The following is a 19,765-nucleotide window of genomic DNA, read 5'->3' as shown; positions in this document are numbered from 1 at the left end:
GCTCGCCAGCGCCCCCTAAACTGCAGCCCCGGCACCAAATTTGTTGGACACGGGTATCACACCGAGATGTACCGAAAAGTCTCTCGGCATCATGAATTTGTTTTCGTCGATCGGTGTGACCGTGTAGTGGTGGCCATTTTGAGCGTCTCGCCATGAACCTCCAACTGACTGTAACTTTTACGTGCATATTCCGATCTTCCTCAAACATTACATCTTTGATAACAGTCCTGCCCTGAAGACACCTGATAGTAATATTCTGTCATAGTCATAGCGCACCCTGCTGGAGATATGCGGTCCCTCGCGCGCTGCACGTTGGGGAGCCGGCTTTGGGGAGCCGACGCGCAGAGTGCGAGGGCCCGTATATCACTGCTTGCAGTTTTAATTCAATCCTCTTATTCAGACCAAGCTGTGAATTATTTTGTTCTTGAATTAGGCTGCAGCTTCTTTTCCTGAAGACGTACTAATTCTATTTTTAGGATGATAAGGCCTCCGAAATGAATTGTCTTTCCTGTGTGGTAGAGAGCTGTCCTAGGTTTATATGCTGACCGCAGCTGAAGGATGCCAGGAAATAACTCAGTCAGGTCGCCCTGACCTTTAGAAAATGGGCAATATTTCAGCTCCCAATTAAGTGATGCTCTCTATTTCCAGAAAAGGCAAAACTATTTAAATCCGGATTGCAAGAGTTATAACAATTTCTTTCTAAATGATGTAATGGCACTGAACCAAAGTGCTTTGTGGACCTGGAATAGATATATATATATATTTTAAGTATGTCGTGCTTGCATTTATTTGTGCAGGAGTGTGATGACTGCCCTGTATTTCTATGAAATAAGGAAGTTCATACACCAGTGGAAACATTTAGAAGGCAAGGAGTATCTTCTTTTCCTTTTTTGGACTCTGTTTCCTCAAACCTTTCACGCTTATAGTCGGGAACATTCATAATAACCTCCTATAGTGAAAAATGAGCTAATATATAGTTTTCACAGAACTCATCAGATAGTGCTGATTATATCTGTTTACATTTTTATTTGTCTGTTTCCTGAAACTGGGGTGTTACACACAGCGGCTCAGTTCTATGAACACCATTAACAGCATACTGCCTGCAGCTTTTTTTATCAGCGTTTCAGTCTGACAGATAATAAAATGAAAAGTCTTACAGCGTCAGGAGTACTTTGGCTGCATGCTGAAAATAAGATTGATATCAGAACTTCCTGAAAAAAAAGATAGAATAAAATGTGTGTAAACAGCAACTGAACTGGCAACCTGTAAAAACAACCCTAAAGTAAAAAATGTAATTAGCTTTAATGGATATTGTATCAAAATCATCTAAATAATAAGCAATAATGTAAGTCATAACGTAACATGTACGTAATTACATCTTTATGCAAACATTCTAAATCTGGCAAACTAGATTTTATTTTTTTTCTGGACGTCCAATCAGTGTTGACGGTGAATCTAGTTAATTGTAGCAGTACATTCCTCATTGTCTGATAGATTGACCAATAAAAGTTTTCCTGAGTACTCCTCCTCACAGAGCCATGCGTCTACATGTATTAGTTTCTGATGCCAAACCTCAAGTCTTTGGGCTTCTCTCCCCTTGTAGCACCCACTCAACAAAAAAAGCAGTCAAATGATATTGTTTGCAGAAAGCAACGGACAGGAAAGACTCTCGCCTATAGCTATTACTTTCTTGGCCAAACCGGAAAGGTAGGTGACAAGAATACTCAGTAATCATCGTCCCTCTCTGCCCTGCTGGTTTTGTTTGTCTTTTCCAGTATATGTTTAATACCCTTAAAAAGGACTCCAGCACACCTCTGTCCATGTAAGGGGTAAAAGTTTATGCACTGTAACGCACGCACTGGCTCTCCCAAACTGACATTCAACGCAGCAGAATGATTCTGCTTCTGTTGGCATCACAGGGCAATTTGAGCAAAGGGTTTTTTGAGGGTTTTGTTTTGTTTTTAGTGACATCCAAATTCGGGCTTAGCCTGGTGTTACCAGATCCTAATTCAATGTGTACATTTTTTTCGGGTCTGGGTTTGCTCCATAGGGAACCATTGGTAGCCATTGCATCCTACTGGGCGTAGACCATGGGTTAAAACTTAGAAACTATTGAAGCAGCTTTAACCAATCTGTATGCACCAAACCGTCTGAAACGTCACCACCGCTGCACTTACATTGACAAAAAACACTTGACTTCAACGTCATCGCGTGTAATCGCCGATACTAATCGCTAATTGAACGCCCTTCAGCGTGGCTTAGGGAACATCAATGCGAGCAGGGTGTGCAGAGTAAAATCACAAGGAAACAAACAAAGCTGTGATAAATAGTCCGGCCGAGCCAGGCTACAAGTCTGGCTACCTCGGCAGCTGAATTAGCCTGTTGTTTCTCTTTTCTTACAACTACATGAACACGTGAAATGACGACGCTGGTGCCAGAAGACCAACAGCTTTTGCAGCTGCTTCCCAGAGACACCGAGAATTTATTGAGAATTTTACTGATTCAACTGACCACATTTATGATCAACTGTGGTTGGACAGCCAAAATAAAAAGTGGCAAACTTTCATAAAAGATGATCAATTTGACATTTTCATACATGAGTCTGTAGCCCTGACCTCCCAGTCAATAACTTTAGTGTTGATCTGAGTAGGACCAGTCATGGGTTTTTTTCCTGGCCCTGGCGTGGGAGCTGGCATAATGTGGACCCTTTTTAACTTTTAATCCTCAGATCTACCCTCCTTTATGGTCTCCATTACACCTATATTGTCCATATATTCTTTCTTCTCTCTCTGTTTTCCAAGTCGTCAATATGTTTGGCCAGCTCATGCATTCTCCTCCCAGCGTTTTGAATTTGCCATCCAGAAGATGGATGGTATCTTCCTCCTGGGAGATTAGAATTTTGGTATCTGATTTTGTTTTTCATAGAAAAAGCAAAGGTGTGGCAGCAACAGCTCTGTTTTCTGTCGCAGTGTTGCCCAGTGTCCCAGTAAGCCACGATGGCTTGACAGATAGCCAATGTGCACAATATCCGGACGTTGACACCAAGGCGGCTATTTTAGCCATCATTAATTTTACCTCGGCATTTCAGAGTTAATAGCCTCTCTAAATAGAGCATTTATCGTTCATATTTCCAGAGGAGACAGGGAATATCTGTCTGAACAGCACAGGAGAGATTCGATCCATTTTTCTGCCCTGTGTCTGTGGGGCAGGGGTTGGCTTGCAGTGTCTGATGTGATGGAGAGAGAGAGAGAGGGGCCTGCAGGATCCTGTGTGTCAGCAGCCTGCATGTGAGACTTTGCCTGGCGGAAGTGCATCACTGGCAGATGTCCAAAAGCCCCCCTCCCCCTCAACCCTCCTTTACTCCCCCTTTCCCTTCCTGGTCTATCTTCCTCTTTTGTCTTTGAGCACACAGAGTCTCTTTAGACAGCCACTGGAAAACCATACGGAGCTGTTGTATTGAAGGCCACTGTTCTTCCTTAATGCTTTTGCAGTTGGCAAATACAACATCAGTTTAAAACCAACACGTTTCCTTGTAAGAATTTTGCTCTTACCTACATTGGCCCACATTGTGTGATGACAAGGGATGTGTATGTACAAAAAAAAAAAAAAAAAAATCGAGTAGCATGAGGAACATATGCAGATGTGGCTTGATTTTGATTGGATGAAAGCAGTGTCATTCACCAGTTCTTGCAGTGGGAGGAGTCTACAGTCAGTTAGAATGAAGTTTGTCACGGAGGAGCTCTGCTTCTCTTCGCTCAGGGAGGGATATCAGCACAGGAAATACATTGGCAGGGAGTAAGCACCTGCTGCTTCCCCCCCTCCCCCCCCATGCCTCCAACACATACACAAACCACACACAACCACAAGCATACTCAAATAGGCAGACTTTTCTCTGAAGTCAGTTAACACCACAACTGAAGTCCAGCTGTTGAGTCTGTTACCACGGCAATTTGTTGCATCAAACACAGTAAGAAATAAAATGGATGGAATTGGTGTTGCTTACATAAATTATGTTGTTATTATCAATCAATCCACATATATAATGTGACTCTATTGACTCGCAGGGTAAGTGTAATGTTCTTACTTTTCCATTTCCTTTCCAGGCATGGAAGAAACGTTGGTTTATACTTCGCAGTGGCCGTATGAGTGGTGACCCTGATGTCCTGGAGTACTACAAGAACGACCACTCTAAGAAGCCCATCCGGGTCATCGACCTGCACTGCTGTGAGCAGGTGGATGCTGGCCTCACCTTTAAGAGGAAGGAGTTTCAGGACAGCTTTGTGTTTGACATCAAAACTTCAGACCGCACTTTTTATCTCGTAGCTGAGACTGAGGAAGAGATGAACAAGTGGGTCCGCTCCATCTGCCAGCTATGTGGTTTCAACCAGTCGGACGACAACCATGGTAAGGAACCCTGACCCATTCCTGCTGCTCGATCACTGCCTCTGTTTCTATGTAGCCTACATCCCCTCCATCTTCTTCTTCTTCTTCTTTTTTTTTTTTTTATCTTTAAATGGATGAAAGAAATCCCAAACAAGCCACTATCCTTATTCAAGAAATCAGTTTGCACTTAGTATGCTGTTGTGACTACATTTACATTTTCAAAAATTTGGCACCTAAAATTGCAACAGAACACAATCAATCAAGTAAGTTAAATATTTAAAGGTTTTGGGCTGTTTTTCAATTTGAGAACATGACATTACACTTTGGTAAATTGTGATGTGATTTTATTTTTAAATTTTCTGCCATTTTACAGCACACATTTACACAGTACATGCAGTATAATATATATTGTTAAAAAAAAAATACAATAACTCCTCTCTTTTATTAATCCCCCACGGTCTTTTCTGATGTTATTTAGAACAGATGGCATCTTACTTTTCATAAAAGTCTGCAGCACGGGCTCAGCCACATGATATTATTGGCAATTGTGTTTTTTTCCTCCCATCTTTGTTATTTGAGAGAGTGCAATAGGAACATCCCTGCCAAATAAATGGACACAGTGTCTGAGGCTGTTATTGATTTTACTCTTTATTTTTTGTGTGGGTTAGGTTAGGTTAGGTTAGGTTAGGTTAGGTTAGGTTAGGTTAGGTTAGGTTAGGTTAGGTTAGGTTAGGTTAGGTTAGGTTAGGTTAGGTAGTTACTTTATTAATCCCCGAGGGGAAATTTTTTTCGCTACAGCAGCATACAGAAGCAATAAGATAATAATAGAATAATAGAAAAGCAATAAAATAGCAGTAAAAAATATAAAATATAAAATGCACAGTATATACAGTACAGTATATATCTATATATATTATATACAAACAACCAAGAAACACAGTCAACAGTGTTATTGTACTGTGATGGATTTTACCAGAGGTGAGTTATTGTACAGTCTTATTGCGGTCGGCAGGAATGATCTCCTGTCTCTGTCCTTGTGACAGCGGAGCTGGAGGAGTCTTTTGGAGAAAGTGCTCCGCTGTCCCTGCAGCAGGTGGTGGAGAGGGTGGTCAGGATTATCCAATATGGATAATAGTTTGTTCAGCATCCTCCTCTCCACCACCTTTTCAAGTTAAAGAAAGGGTCTGCTCCCTGCTTCTTGTATTCAGGATCGTGAAAATAGGTGTTGGTCACATTAAAGCTTGGTTTGGTAATATAAAGGTACAGTTTAGTGTTTTCGCTACAGCTTTTGTTTTAGATCTGTTTTCCATGAGAATTGCTTGTTTCTCTCTGGAGCAACCACTGATAAAAAATAATAATAATAATAATGGCACCATAAAGAATGATGGATAAAAGTGCCGCCCAGACATGCTAATGATTACATTTCTATGCAGTAATGTTCTTATGTAAAGCTGCTTTGGTCTGGGATTGAGAGGAGCAATCCTCCTACCTTCAAGCCATAGCTTTGCCTAAAGGTAAATTATTCTCCATTTAATCTTGTATTAAAAAAACAACAAAAAACAAAACTACATGTACAAAATGATGACTCAATTTCAGATACTTAACTGTTCTCCTTAAACAAAAGTGAGTGAGCTTCTTATCCAGTATGGGCGGATACACGATTGTTTGAATTTATTTTGTATGTGTGTGTATTATCACAGACCCACAATATACTTAAATGCATTGTGCAGGTTTTTTTTTTTTTATATTAATGATATCAATACATTCATCTACAAAACATATGAAATTGGCCAAATATATTTAGTATACCATATTTAGTGAAAAACCTATTGTTACTAAATGATTCCTTCCCATTCAGATTGCATTCACGCTGTTGTTTTCCCACCATCTGGCAGCTGGTGGACGTTAATTTTTTTTTGCACATGGTTGATCATCTGTAACTTGCAGTATGTCCAGCTGTGGAATAAAAAACAGCTGTGGAGAGTGTAAAAAATCTTGACATCATGAGGAGATCCCCCTGGTCCGTGTTCAGTAAGGTGGTGTCATAGATCTCAAACTGTAACGACTGGAGCCAGCAGGGTGTGGCTCGAATGTGTTGGGGAATAGAAAGGACTTGTGTCATACTTACTTTGACGTTAACATCACATCAGGCTTTTCTTGGTCATTTAGCTCTGTTTTCACAGAAGTTTTTCGTTCCTTTTTCTCACAAATTTGATCAGAAACTGAGTTCTGCGTCCACCCTTTGCATTTTCTCTGAAAAGCTCATGAAATATAATCAGGGATTTCAGCACTATTTGCGGACAGGGTCAGATAAACCTTGACTAATTTTGATCAGTGTTATACATCAAAACTAGTACCATCTTGAAGTGTTTCAATGCACTAGGCAGGCATGAAAACATTTTGGGGAACATTTTATTTGACTCTTACTTCACTTCTTAAAGAATTTTCATCACAGCGTTTTCATGTCCTCCACTTGCACTCTATTAATTATTGCTGTTTTGACTATGTGAAAAAAACATTTAAAAAGAATCTTATTGGGAGAAGCAGCCCTGGATATTGTCCTCCATTCAGAGGTGACCCGCTGCTACTCTGAAGTAAGTCTGTTTGTTCTCTTCTGTGCTCAGAAAGCAGTGCTTCATCTTTCTGGTTTCCGTTCCATTTTCCCCTTTAGACATGCAAACACCGCACACATCTGAAGATCAGTCTACATGTATCTTCCTTGTAAAACCGACTTTGCACGAGAGGCTTTTTTTTTTTTTTTTTTTTTTATCCAAGGAGTACAATGTTGGCTTTTATGCAGATCCTATCACTCTCTTCATTTTAATATCAAGTTTGTTTTATTCATACAGAACAAAATCACACATTTGCTTTAAAGAGTTTAACAATATGTACAAACCTTTTATGTAAATCAATGATTTGGGTAGAGATTAGCTTCAATAAATTCTAAATTGACAATACAGCTACTTGGGTGCCAACAGAAGTACCAAAAATGACAAGCTGACAAACAAGATGTAAACAATTTATTAACCAAGTAATCATTTCAAGACAACTTGTGTATGTCTTCCCCAAACGGAAATGATCAAAGCAGAGTACATTTTTTGAGTAAAACAAATATGAATTTCATGTGGCAACAAATTCTGTTTTTGACAACACAGTCTCATCGTGTGGAAATTCTCTGCACATTTGGAAAATGCTTTCGCCCACACCAACAGACAGAAAGCACCTGTCAATAACGGGGAGTATTGATGCTGAAGTTAACATCAGTGAGCATACTGTCTGTGTGAGTGTTAGTGAGAGAAATTTGAGGGGAGCGACAAAAGTGCCGCCAAGACAACACTCGACGACTTCCTGCCAGCATCAGTATTCCTCATGCAATGTCTCTGATCTTAATCACTCGTGAACACGTACTGCTGGTGGAGCTCAGTTAGATTTCACAGGCAACATATCAACTGATATCTAATGTGCTTACATTTTATCAGTTGATGCAGAGTCTTGTACTTGTGGGTTTTTGTGATTATAGTTTGATGAAGTGACTCGGGTATGTGGTCGATAATATGATATTTTTTTCAGTTATCCTCTGAGCAGACAACTGCAGAGCTGAGCGAGTGTGTCACCTAACGGACTGGGAATTTCCCTTTCTTAAAGAAAACAAACAAAGCTTTAAAAAAAAATGGAGAAGTTCGTTCCTCTTATGGAAATTACATAAATTGACAGAAACAACTGAAGAAGAACAAATGGCAAGTTATGCAGACGGCATGGTTCATTGCGTACAGAGACAGGCAGAAGTAAACAAGGCTCACTCACATCAGCGTGGGTTTCTGGGATAGACATAATTGTATTTCTCAGCAATAATGTTACATATTGTGAACAATGTCTCATTTGTTGCTCTTATACCTCCCATTTTTAAGTAAAATAATTGAAAATGCTGTTTTTCAACAGCTGAACAACTTCCTGGCTGTAAATAAGTGTTTTGATGTTTTCTAATCAGGCTTTCGACAGCACTACAGTACTGAAACTGCTCTTGTTAAGGTTTTCAATCACATCCACTTAAACACAGACAGTGGCAGAATTTCAGTCTCAGTATTACTGGATCTCAGTGCTGCATTCGACACTGTCGACCATGACGTACTACTAGACAGACTAGAAAACTGGGTGGGACTTTCTTGCATAGCACTAAACTGGTCTGAATCCTACTTGAAGGACCGAGAATACTTTGTGTCGAAAGCTAATTACACATCAGAGCGGACTAAAATGACATGTGGTGTTCCCCAAGGTTCAATTGTGGGCCCTCTTCTGTTCAACATCTACGTGCTTCCACGAGCTGGAATTATGGAAAACAACAAAGTGTGTTATCATAATTATGCAGACAACACACAAATTTACATAACTATATCACCAGGGGACTATAGTCCCATACAAGGGCTGGGTAAATGCATTGAGCAAATCAACAACTGGATGTGCCAGAATTTTCTTCATTTAAACAAGGATAAAACAGAAGCAATTGTTTTTGGTGCCAAAAACTGGATCACATCACTCTAGTTCTGAGGTCTTTACGCTGGCTTCCTGTCAAACAAAGGACCGAGTTTAAAATCCTACCATTGGTCTAGAACGCACTGAATTGTTTAGGGCCAAAATACATTTTTAATCTACTGCTACCTTATGAACCATCCAGACCACTCAGGTCATCTGGGACTGGTCTCCTTTCTGTCCCCACAGTCAGAACTAAACATGGAGAAGCAGCGTTCAGGTTTTATGCTCCACATATCTGGAACAAACTCCCAGAAACCTGCCTGTCCTTTTCTTTTGCCTTATGTTTTGATGCTTTTAATGGTTTTATGTGAAGCACTTTGAATTGCCTTGTTGTTGAAATGTGCTCTACAAATAAACTGTACTTGCCTTGTACAGCCGCAGTGCCACTGGAAAGTAGTGTAAATGGGATTAGATAGGGTTAGCTAGACAATACATCTTTAAAAGTGTTGATGTGTTTGTATTTCTAAAAGGATTTTGAGATATTTGGCAGCATCAGTTGCATTGGCACCTTGATGTGAACTTACCCTCTATCAGTCAGAGTTGGTCTCTGCTGCAAGTAGTGAGCTGCATCTCATGACGATGAGGAGAGATAGCCAAGGGCAACTTTTGACAGTTCATTGTTACGCAACTCTTTCTCTGTAATTCTATCTTTCACATTGCCTCGTTTTGTTTCTGTTTCTCTCTCATGTTCACACACCTTCTCCCACATGCATGCACATGCATTTGTGAAGGGGTGTGTAAATGTTTTTTTTAAAGTAATTCTAGGACCAATAATGGCACTTTAAAATTTCACTTTTGACATTCATTTTTCCTTTGTTATATATATATATATATATATATATATATATATATATATATATATATATATATATATATATATATACATCCAAGATTCATTAATAGCTGTCCAAACCTAGAGACAAGGATCGGCCAAAAATCCCCGTAATAACAAAATAACATAACTGCTTAACACCATCATGTCTTTGCAGCAGTTGTTTTCAATTATCTACAGAACATAATGTTTGTTTATGAGCAATTTTTTTCCTATAAAAAAGAGGTTCCTGTGAAGTTGAGATTTTGACATCAGATTTTTCAATGCTTTGAGCAGCAAAAATTTTCAACTTATATCTCAAAACCAAAAAGTGGGCTAATTTATCTTGAACTGAGCCTTTATTAAAGAAATACTTGCACGTAGAAATATGATTATATCCCAATAGTTTTATTGAATTTACAAAATATAACCAGACAAATATTTTGCATTTACATATACACTGTATACGCCTAGACAAACATGCATACACATTCGAACATCATGTAAATACCACTCACAGCCCCGCTTATTTAGCTTCTTACTCTCTCTGCTAATGCTCGCCTTCCCTTTCACCTCCCAAAGTGCCCTTCATCTGCATTGATTTTTGTTAACATAATGAGACTGCGTGGCACTGGAAGGTCAGGTTTCTACTGCCACAAAGCTGCCTGAGGACAGTTTACTGTTCCCTGCCACTGCTGCGTATCCTACAATACGTAGAAATAAGAGATTTGAGAATGCATTGTGCAACACTCATCATCAAAATCATCAGAGAAAGGGCTGAGATTTATTTCTTTTAAATGTTTAAAAGCTGTGCAAAGGATCAATCATGTTTAGATTTAGCAATGCATTTTGTTTTATAAAAAATAAATTGAACTCAAGAGCTCAATTGAGATGCTATTACAGTACAATTATTCATTTTGAACAAATGCTGACGACCAAAATCAAGAGTTTTCAAAAGAAACGTACAGCAGTAGAGATAAGTAAGCAGTAATTGTCGCATCTCTGAATTCCTTACACAGACACACACGGAGTTTCATATTTTCCTTGTGCTTATAATTTGTGGATGGGTGTTATCAGATACTGGTGGCTGGGAGCGCAGTGTGTGTCTGCACTCAAGGAGACCCACCCCCAAGCACAATTTAATGAATGGAACATCATCTCGTCAATCATGGGCTTTGTTCTGCTCTGAGCCGGCTGTTTAAACTCAGAGACACGAATAATCTCAATTAAGGGATGAGGATTTTACTCGTAAGCACCCCTCTTTTCCTTTTCTTTGCTTCATTTTTTTTTGCAAGACAGTTCCCTTCGTTTAGTTTTGACCATTTTGTCTGGTTTCCTATCTGTCCCTTGGAAAACATAATAAAAGTCAGTATTGTTACTCCAGTTTAACTGTTGCGTTAGATGATGAAAAATTGAAAAGAAAAGAGAAAAGAATTGCTAAATCAGCTTTTTCAAAAGCTGCCCTGGCAGGTTTTGTCCAACTGGGTCTTACTGGGGAGTTGATGTATCCAAACAATATCTTTCTCAGGGAGTCCATATTGAATCCCAGTTGTGGAGCCAAATTCATGAATCTTTCACTTCAGCTCTCCCTATGGCTTTAAAATGTTTCTCGTGAAATGAATTAACTGCATGTCGTACTTTACCTTGAAAATGATACTATTGTTACAGATGAGGGAATGGTGTACTCTGCATTTCCCGATTTACTTATTCATATAAAATAAACAGAGATGTGTAATCTAGGTGGAATTTAGACTTGCCAACAATGATTAAAGAGGAAACTACTTGAACGATAGTGAAGTTTGGTCATTATTTGTTTTTCCTCTTTAACAGTGATTGCTCTTAAGACATGTCAGTTAAATTGTGACTGGCAGTGGCAACACATAAACCTCCCTTAACAAAACAGGACTTTCACTAATAGCCAACCAACCCAACGCATCCAAGCAACTGTGTATCTTTTGAAATCTAGATAGTTTCCTGTCGTTGTCATAAGTAAAATAAGTATTGTATAAAATATCTTTAAATAAAACTTTAGACTATTTAATGCAACAGACCCGCTCATGTATAGATCAGTTTTCTTTTTCCCTCAGTCCTTCATCATTTCTGCTGTACATATCTATTTAGGGAGGGTTTTTTTTGTCTTTATCTAGCCATTGCCTTGCAGAAATGAGAGCAGAGAATTAAAAATGAGTTGCTGTTTTAGAATTTACCCGGACTGTGTAATTGGCCACCGAGGCTGAGCCTCCTAGGTGATCGATCAGTCCAGCATTTTGACGCAAACTGATGTCTCGGTGGTTGAGTGGTGGTGCTCACATGACGCTGTGGAGCGGGTGCAGGGAGTAATGTGATTGAGGAATGCTCCTGTGTGCTTGCTCTGCTTTATACTCTTGTGAGCTTTTTTTTAAGGGAGAATCAAACAGCCGTGTAACTTTGTTCACTTCAGACCTTAGATGCCTTTTCCTTTTTTTTTTCAACAGCACTTTGACATCAAACCTATTGTGTCCCTTGTGTCACAAGATGGCCTCCATCCATTCCACCCGCCGGTCACCCTGTAGTCTTGACATATCTGGGGTGAATTTGCAACATCCATTGTAGCTGTTTGAGCCCTGAGGCTATATCTTTGAATGCAACCTCTTATGAAACCATCAAGGAGATTGCATTTTTGTAGTACTAAAATTGAAGGTATAGGTGGATGGAGTGGTTCGGTTGCAATGCTGATGAAAAGTGTGCTTTATTGAGAAAATTCAATTTCAATTCAACAGGGCAGTGGTATTTTCTATTTTTACATACACTGTAATTTCAGATTAAATTATCATATGTCCTCATCTAATTCTGGCCAGATTGGGAGGAAATGAACATCCTACAAAGACGCTCTTGTCGTGAGTGATCCAGCAGGTTTCTAATTTTGGCCCCCGGAGGCCAGCAGCCAGCTTCTATTAGATTATGGCCACAGAGCCAATGAGACAGTAGGTGATGTATTATAGAACATAATTGGAAAATTGCTCATGAACTTTGGAGTTCTTCGACCCAAAATAGCCATCTATCGTTCACAGACTGAAAGGATCTTTTAAGGCCTCGACGTTGATGGTCTGATGTTATTTTCAAGCTGAGCAATGTATCTATCTATTTCTACTAGTTTTATTACTTTTCTTTGTAAGCTGTAATATAATAAATCATTTCTCACTTTGGTTAATAAACATTTTACCATCTCACATTGAGTGTTCTAGTACATCATCACCAAGTGGAGGGAATATTGCTCGGATAATCTGTGGGAAGTTTCAGTGTTTTTATTTTTTTGCTCTTTACTCGATTTCTTTGTTGGGGTTCTACCGAGCCGATGGAATTGCCTCCCAGTGGTAGCATACATCAACGAGGCCATTAGTGTCAGTGATGAGCCATGTAGACTATTCCATCAGCAGACTGGACCAGCCATCTTTCATCCTGTTCTGATTCTGACAGTCATGTCTGCAGTTAATCAAAAACCGTTTGCAGCACACAGAAAGACATTATGTCGTGCTCGCATATACAATCAAAATGAAAGATTTTATGCATTTTTTTTTGTCTCCTCACTAAAGTCATTAAACCTGCTTGTGTTTTTCAATGCAGCTCTCCACTTAGGGTGGAGAAAACTGTCTTTCGTCAATAAATCAATATATCTACGCATATTAGTGGGCCTTGTACTCACCACACTGGATGAAAGCTTTTACAAAGCTTTTTGTGGAGACAGGAGATGATGCCTAACCAGCCCAGGGAGAGTGGAATTGCTCAGAACAATGTTGTAATTGAGGATGATTTGGGGGGAGTCCCAGACTGCGTTGTGTGGGCCTGGGTATCTCACTTGTCCACTGGCCTGGAGACCCCATAGCGGAGCCATTTCTCCCCCTCAGGCATGGATGTGACCTCATTCAGCAAACTGGACTCTAGAATACCCCCGCCCTCCAACTGTCCCACATGCATACGCACATGTTCACACACCACATTCGTATGCGTTTTGCAGCTCAAACCATGACTCATAGAGCTCTGCCTTCTTCTTAAAGGGCAGTTTGACCCATAGCATTCTTTACAAATGTCTGATAAAGGAGGAGCAGAGTGGAGGAGGGTAGGGTGTTGCATGAAGAAGTTAAACGTGGGATGTGGATTCACAGAAAATGTGATAACTACGAGTGTACAAGTCATTTATCCAACAGAAAAAACTCTTTAGAGGTTCCAGCCTCTGAAATGAGAAGTTGTGCTGTTTTCTTCTGTTTTACATCCTTGTGAATATGGTTCGGTTGTGGACTGTTGTCAGGCAGGCTTTTGGAAATTGCAGCGCGTATTTCTGCTATTTTCACATTTGATAGATTAAAAGATTAAGTTAAAAAACAAACGATAGGTTAATCATAATTAAACCTTAAATTTGTTTTGTCTGTAATTACTTGCACTAAAGCATAATGCATGTGCAAAAACCTTGCACTTGTGAAAGCGAGAGATTAGTTTCGGCAGCAGCTTTTTTTGTTGTTTTTTGTTCCCTCTCCCATCAGTGTTGCACACAGCTCCATGGGTCGATGGATCATTGGGCCGCCCACTCTCTACTCCCACAGCTCAGTGTGCACCTCCTCATTTTGGCCTCCTGCCCAGTCTATTTCCAGCATCCCCATCTCAGATTTGTCTTTTCTTTGTAGTCTTTCAATGGAAATATCAGGGATGTCACACAGAAACAATAAGTCTGTAAGACCATGTTTTTCACACAGTCCCACTGTGCAAAACAATGGTCGGCTCAATAAAATCAAACAAAGCACATTGACCCTGGTCAAAAAGGATAACTTGGTACATGTTATGTTCAACCACTTGCACTCGGTGGCCCAAAAAGCAGAAGGATACTGTTTTCTCTCCCCCCCTAGAGGCAGATCCCTCTTCTTTATTGATTGGAGAGCAGATTGAAAGCTACTGACTACAAGAACACCATGCAAGGAAAGGTCATGATGAATTACACATGGGCCTGTTAATGCAAAGATTGCGAGAATAAGAAAAAAAATTAAGCGATGTTTACTTGGCTGACGGTCAATTTCTGGTGCATAACAAGTACAGCATGTCGTTTGCAGAAAACTATGGTGAGTGAAAAAAAAAGAAAAAACTTTAGTGCTGTCAATAATCAATGACTCCAATTTCTTCTGTCTGCAGATGGCAGGTTACACAATATGCCTCGTTCTGTTGGAGCAGATGCCACTGGCTCAGTGGCTCCTCTGACCGGTGAGCGCAAGCCTTCTGCCCCCATCCACTCCAGCCAGCCAGTGCTCTTCACCTTTGACGTGCCTGTGCGCCACTCACACCACGGCTCCCTGTCCAACAGTGCACCACAGGACTACCTCCTCCTCCACCAGTGCATGAGCAGGAAGACAGAAAGTGCACGGTAAAGGTCATGACCCTCAGGCGTCCTGTGTCAGTTTCCTGTTTTCTGTTAATACAGGTCAACATACAGGTTTATAGGGCTTCCTCAGCTTAGGAGCCCCTAAGGGCTACAACTACTGTTATAAGGGGAAAATGATCCAACTACCGTGTGTGGGTGTGTGGTTGTGTGTATGTGTATGTGCAAGTGCATGGGAAAATGCATTGTGGTAAGATAACAGTCTAAAAAAACTACTGGATCATTTTGTAGAAATGTTTCTATGGGAATGGCAGAAAAGTCTAAATCCAGAAGCCGAAAGAAACCTATAAACAAACAAGGTTTTTTTTCTGAATTAAATATTGAACTTGATTTAAAAATGAAAAACGATAATAGGGATAAGTGACGATAAGCAATATGGATTACACTTATTTTGCAGGACTGATAGTTATTACAAAGAATAATTAATTAAATCTACATTCATGTTTTTGGTTATTCCAGTGTACTACATACTACAAAATTAAGGTATTTCATCGCATCAGTGCAGAAATGCTATACATCCGATATTGCCTTTAGGTAGTCTTTAAACAATGAAGTCGATTAAGGATAAAAAAAACAAAAAAAAAAACCGAAATATACACAAGACTCATAGGTGCTCATACATTGTATAATCGTATGTATGAAGACACAAATGCCTGTTTCAGCTATATGCTGAGCAGGAGAACAAAAGAACCAAGCGCTTATATTAAATGCACCCCCAAGTTCTCTATTAACATTCACCTCACCTTCTGCTGCCATCGTGCCTGTTTCTTAGACTCAAAAGGCAGCTTTAATAATGATGCCATTCAGCAGGTAGCCGGCACAGTAGATGATCAATGAGGTTGAGGCGGCCATTCATCACTCCCATAGGTTTAGACTAACCCAGGGTAGAACTGCCCTCTCAGCCACACGATTTGCACATAAATCTGCTGTATCGGACCTTTGTGAAACCCAGGAAATCAAAGCTCACAATCCATCTCATCAGCTTTATGCAGATATTTCTGTCACTGGCTTCTGTTTTGTGAGTCTGCTAATTAAAACAGGCATCTGGTGGCAGGGTATGATTCATGTCAGAATGGAAATCCACGGGTCTGATGAATTGCGGTATGATGTAAAAGCCCCCATGCAGCAATAATGATGGAAGACAGAGCTATGAACAAAATTATTGACTGATGATTGAAATCCAGAGGAGACAGAAGAAGTATTGATGGCACACAGGATACTATTTGACATGAAACAGAAATGGACCTAGAGAGAAGAAAAAAATATGTCAATATTAACTGCATTGCTTTTGTGCATTTTTTTTGTATTTATACGTGTTATATTTATGACATAGTTTAGCTAAATCATTTGCATACAATCGCTTAAGCAGTAGTATGAATAAACGACTCATTGAGGAGATCTTATATATGCATTGTTGAACTAAATCAGGCCACTTCTCAACTAAGGAATATCTAAGCTAAAGAGTTGCTCCAGTTGGCCCTCAAGGTCAAGCCCTACAAAGGAGCCAGAATAAATGAGGCATATCCCTAGGGTGCATAACCGAGTCAGAGAAACTCTGGGAAAGTCATAGACTTCCCCCTCTTAACATGGATCCTTATCAACATTCTGAAAACATGTAAACAATTCAGCTTTTTGAGGGAATGTAAGAAATACAAATGAATGAGTATGTTAAAAGCGTTCAGTCACTGGATCTTCAAGTGTATTCAGTATGTTGTCCTGTCGTAAAGTTTCCTCCAAAGTGCCATGGTACCATCTAGTGGTTATATGGGTAGCTGCACTGAAATTGTATTAAATGCTACTGTAGAAGAGATGATCGTTCTTTGCCATTGTTTGAGATAAGCTAGTGTTGCATTTGGGCTGTGTGGAAAGTGGCCATATTAAAGACTTGTGTGTTTGTGTGTGTGTCTTTGCCCACGTTGCAGGAGTGCCAGTTTCTCCCAGGCCACACGAAGCAATGTGTTAATGGGGAGCGACTCTTCCGTGCAGAAACTCTCCTATGGCGTTTCACACTGTCTAAATGGCATGGGTGCTCAGCTGCATGGCTTCTACAGCCTTCCGAAGCCAGGAAAACACCAGTCACCACTGCACGATGACTCCGCCCAGGAGGCCTGCTACGTACTTCCGCGAGGTTACAGCTCTGAGGCACCGGCTCACAGCAGTCTCGGTGATGCTGAGCTTGAGAATGAGGAGGTGTACACCTTCAAAACGCCTTGCAACGCCCTCGCCTCCATACATGGCAACGAGCGTTCACCTGACAATTATGACCTTCCCACACCGCCTGGCTCCTTCTATCAGATCCCCCGGACATTTGATAAGAATCACAATGCCTTGACGCCCTCCAGCTCTGAATCCTCCTGTGCACCTCCTCCCAGGCCCCCTAAACCTAGCCAGGGGTCTGAGGGGCAGTGGGGGAGTCCCCAATCAGCAGGGAGCCAGAATGGAGAGATGATGTCTGCGGTGTCAGTCATCCCTCGCAGAAATACTCTCCCCGCTGTTGAGAACATCAGGCTGCACAGAGGTACGCAGACAGTCATTAGCACTTAAACTGCATTCCTTCTATATGCTGCTTCTTACTTAAAACACAAGTTAAGTCACACAGGTCTTTTTTAATCATGCATTTTTTTATGATTGATTTTTTTTTTTTTTTTACCTGTGTCCTGTTTTGACTGCAAGCCTGACTAGGACCGCTCACCCTCTTGCAGTATTGCATTTTCCTCTCCCTCTTTCTCTCTTCCTCTGTCTCTCACTTTACTGATTTAATGCAAGCAGCTGAGCAGAAACAAAAGGCCTAGTCTAGCAGACACTGCTCTGTTGAGACGCTAATGAAATTCTAGCCATACAGCCTGCTCCAGAATGCCTTGTTCCAGGCTGATAAGCAATTAAAAAAAAAAAAAAAAAAGCTCCTGCAGACACAATGCTTGGCTTCTTAGTTTGCTGTTTTTGTTGCTTTGCTAAAGCCAAGCTCAGGTTTCATATAGCCACAGGCAAGAATTGACGTATGACCCCTGTTAGTGAGGCAACAGGCTGTTCACACACCTGTGCTGTAAAGACTAATTATAACCCAGTGAAGCATTTAATGAAGTGTCACTTGTGTTCTGTTTTTTTCATTATAAAAACTTGTTTACTACATGAAATGTCAGCCATTTTTGTCTAAATTGGCCTCTCTTGCAGTGATTATTGTGCAGTCTTTGACTCGTGTATGTTTGGCATTGCAATATTGCACTGGAGGAGCATTTTTTTTTTTTTTTTTTTAAATGTATGGCAGTGGTAAATATTGATTTCTCTTAGTGTCTTTTTGTACAGGCTCCTCCTTTGAAACTAACAGCCATCACCGTCTCGTCCATTTTAACAACTCAGGCCAGTCTGTGGAGTCTGTCAATGATGGGTTCAGCTCCTACCTGGTAAGTCACTCTCTCTCTCTTACTGTCAGTACAAAATCATAGTCTGCATAGATAGAAAATATATTTCTGCTATATTTACTCCAACTGAGTGTTACATTTTTCCTGAAATATTGAGTCCAGAGAGACTGAGTCATGTGCCCTCGGCCTCTTTTGATGCCCTCTGTCTCTTTCGATGCCAGAGAACCCAAGCCCCTCTGACTCGCTCTGACAGCGGCAATTCAGATGACAACTATGTGCCCATGAATCCTGGATCCTCGCCACTCAGCGCCGCCCAAGCTGACAGTCCTAAGAATATCTACATTCCTATGAGCCCAGGACCACATCACTTTGATTTCCCAGGATTCTCTGCAACATTACCTGCCCGTAAGGGGAGCAGTGCCTCCTTGTGTCATAGGCCCAGTCGTCTCAGTGATGTTACACCACCACCCATCAACCGTAACCTCAAACCGAACAGGAAATGTGAGTTTTTGGCAGTAGAGTTCTTGCTGATCTAAAACAATGAGTTTTATTTTTTTAATCGCCTTTTCTGTTGCTTCAAATCTGCTCTGTATTGTTAATGAGAGTAGCAACGTATTGTTAATTGTTTTGTTTTTTTACAAAGACTAGGATTTCTGTTGACAGTGTCTGCTCTTGTTTTCCACAGCGAAGCCAACACCTCTTGATTTGAAGAACAATGGGATCATTGATGAGCTGCCATTTAAGAGCCCAGTCACCATGTCCTGGACACGGCCCATGTGAGTCTTATATCAGCCATTCAAGATAGATTATCCATGGTCACTCCCACACACACGCACACAGTTTGATGGTACAGATTGTTGCTATATTTCGTTTCATCCTGAGATCACTCACAGTCCTGTCTGCTATGCTTCAGGCCTCCTATGAACTCCATGTCCTCCCAGCATTGTCGACCTATCTCTACACAAAGCATCACCAGCACCGACTCTGCAGACAGTGAAGAGAATTATGTAGCTATGGTGAGTCCCAATAGCTGCAGGGGAGATCAGGAGAGTACATTGTGTTCTTTGTTTTAATGATCCACTTGTTTGCATGCTACACTTACTCACTGCACCAAGTGTGAGTGAAACCTCCCTCTTGTCCCATTAGCAGAACCCAGCGTCTACCTCCCCAGCCGTGAGCGGCACCAGCAGCCCAGCCCCTAGAAAGTGTGGCAATGTAGACTACCTAGCACTGGACTTCCAGCCTGGGTCACCTAGCCCACACAGAAAAGTAAGCATTTGC

The 19,765-nt window shown here is 40.7% G+C and overlaps 1 protein-coding gene across 2 annotated transcripts in view; it reads left to right on the top strand.

The window, feature by feature from the left end:
* The window catches only part of gab2 (GRB2-associated binding protein 2), a 34,452-nt gene that overhangs the window by 11,270 nt on the left and 3,417 nt on the right, over positions 1-19,765 (top strand). The window contains exons 2-9 of one of the 2 annotated variants that reach the window (XM_069716305.1): positions 4,104-4,404; positions 14,882-15,110; positions 17,048-17,643; positions 18,483-18,526; positions 18,706-18,985; positions 19,170-19,260; positions 19,398-19,500; positions 19,631-19,753. In XM_069716305.1, the coding sequence (XP_069572406.1) occupies positions 4,104-4,404; positions 14,882-15,110; positions 17,048-17,643; positions 18,483-18,526; positions 18,706-18,985; positions 19,170-19,260; positions 19,398-19,500; positions 19,631-19,753 (1,767 nt within the window). Of the gene's footprint in view, positions 1-4,103; positions 4,405-14,881; positions 15,111-17,047; positions 17,644-18,428; positions 18,527-18,705; positions 18,986-19,169; positions 19,261-19,397; positions 19,501-19,630; positions 19,754-19,765 lie in introns of both variants that reach the window. The other variant, XM_069716303.1, reaches the window with a different exon arrangement.

This window comes from Brachyistius frenatus, unplaced genomic scaffold (assembly GCF_029030835.1).
Source record: "Brachyistius frenatus isolate BFR_SWC_R1_liver_20210118 unplaced genomic scaffold, ASM2903083v1 Contig_155, whole genome shotgun sequence".
NCBI classification, from domain to species: Eukaryota; Metazoa; Chordata; class Actinopteri; family Embiotocidae; genus Brachyistius; species Brachyistius frenatus.
The sequence above is the reverse complement of the archived record's forward strand: the minus strand, read 5'-3'. Positions and strand labels throughout refer to the sequence as shown.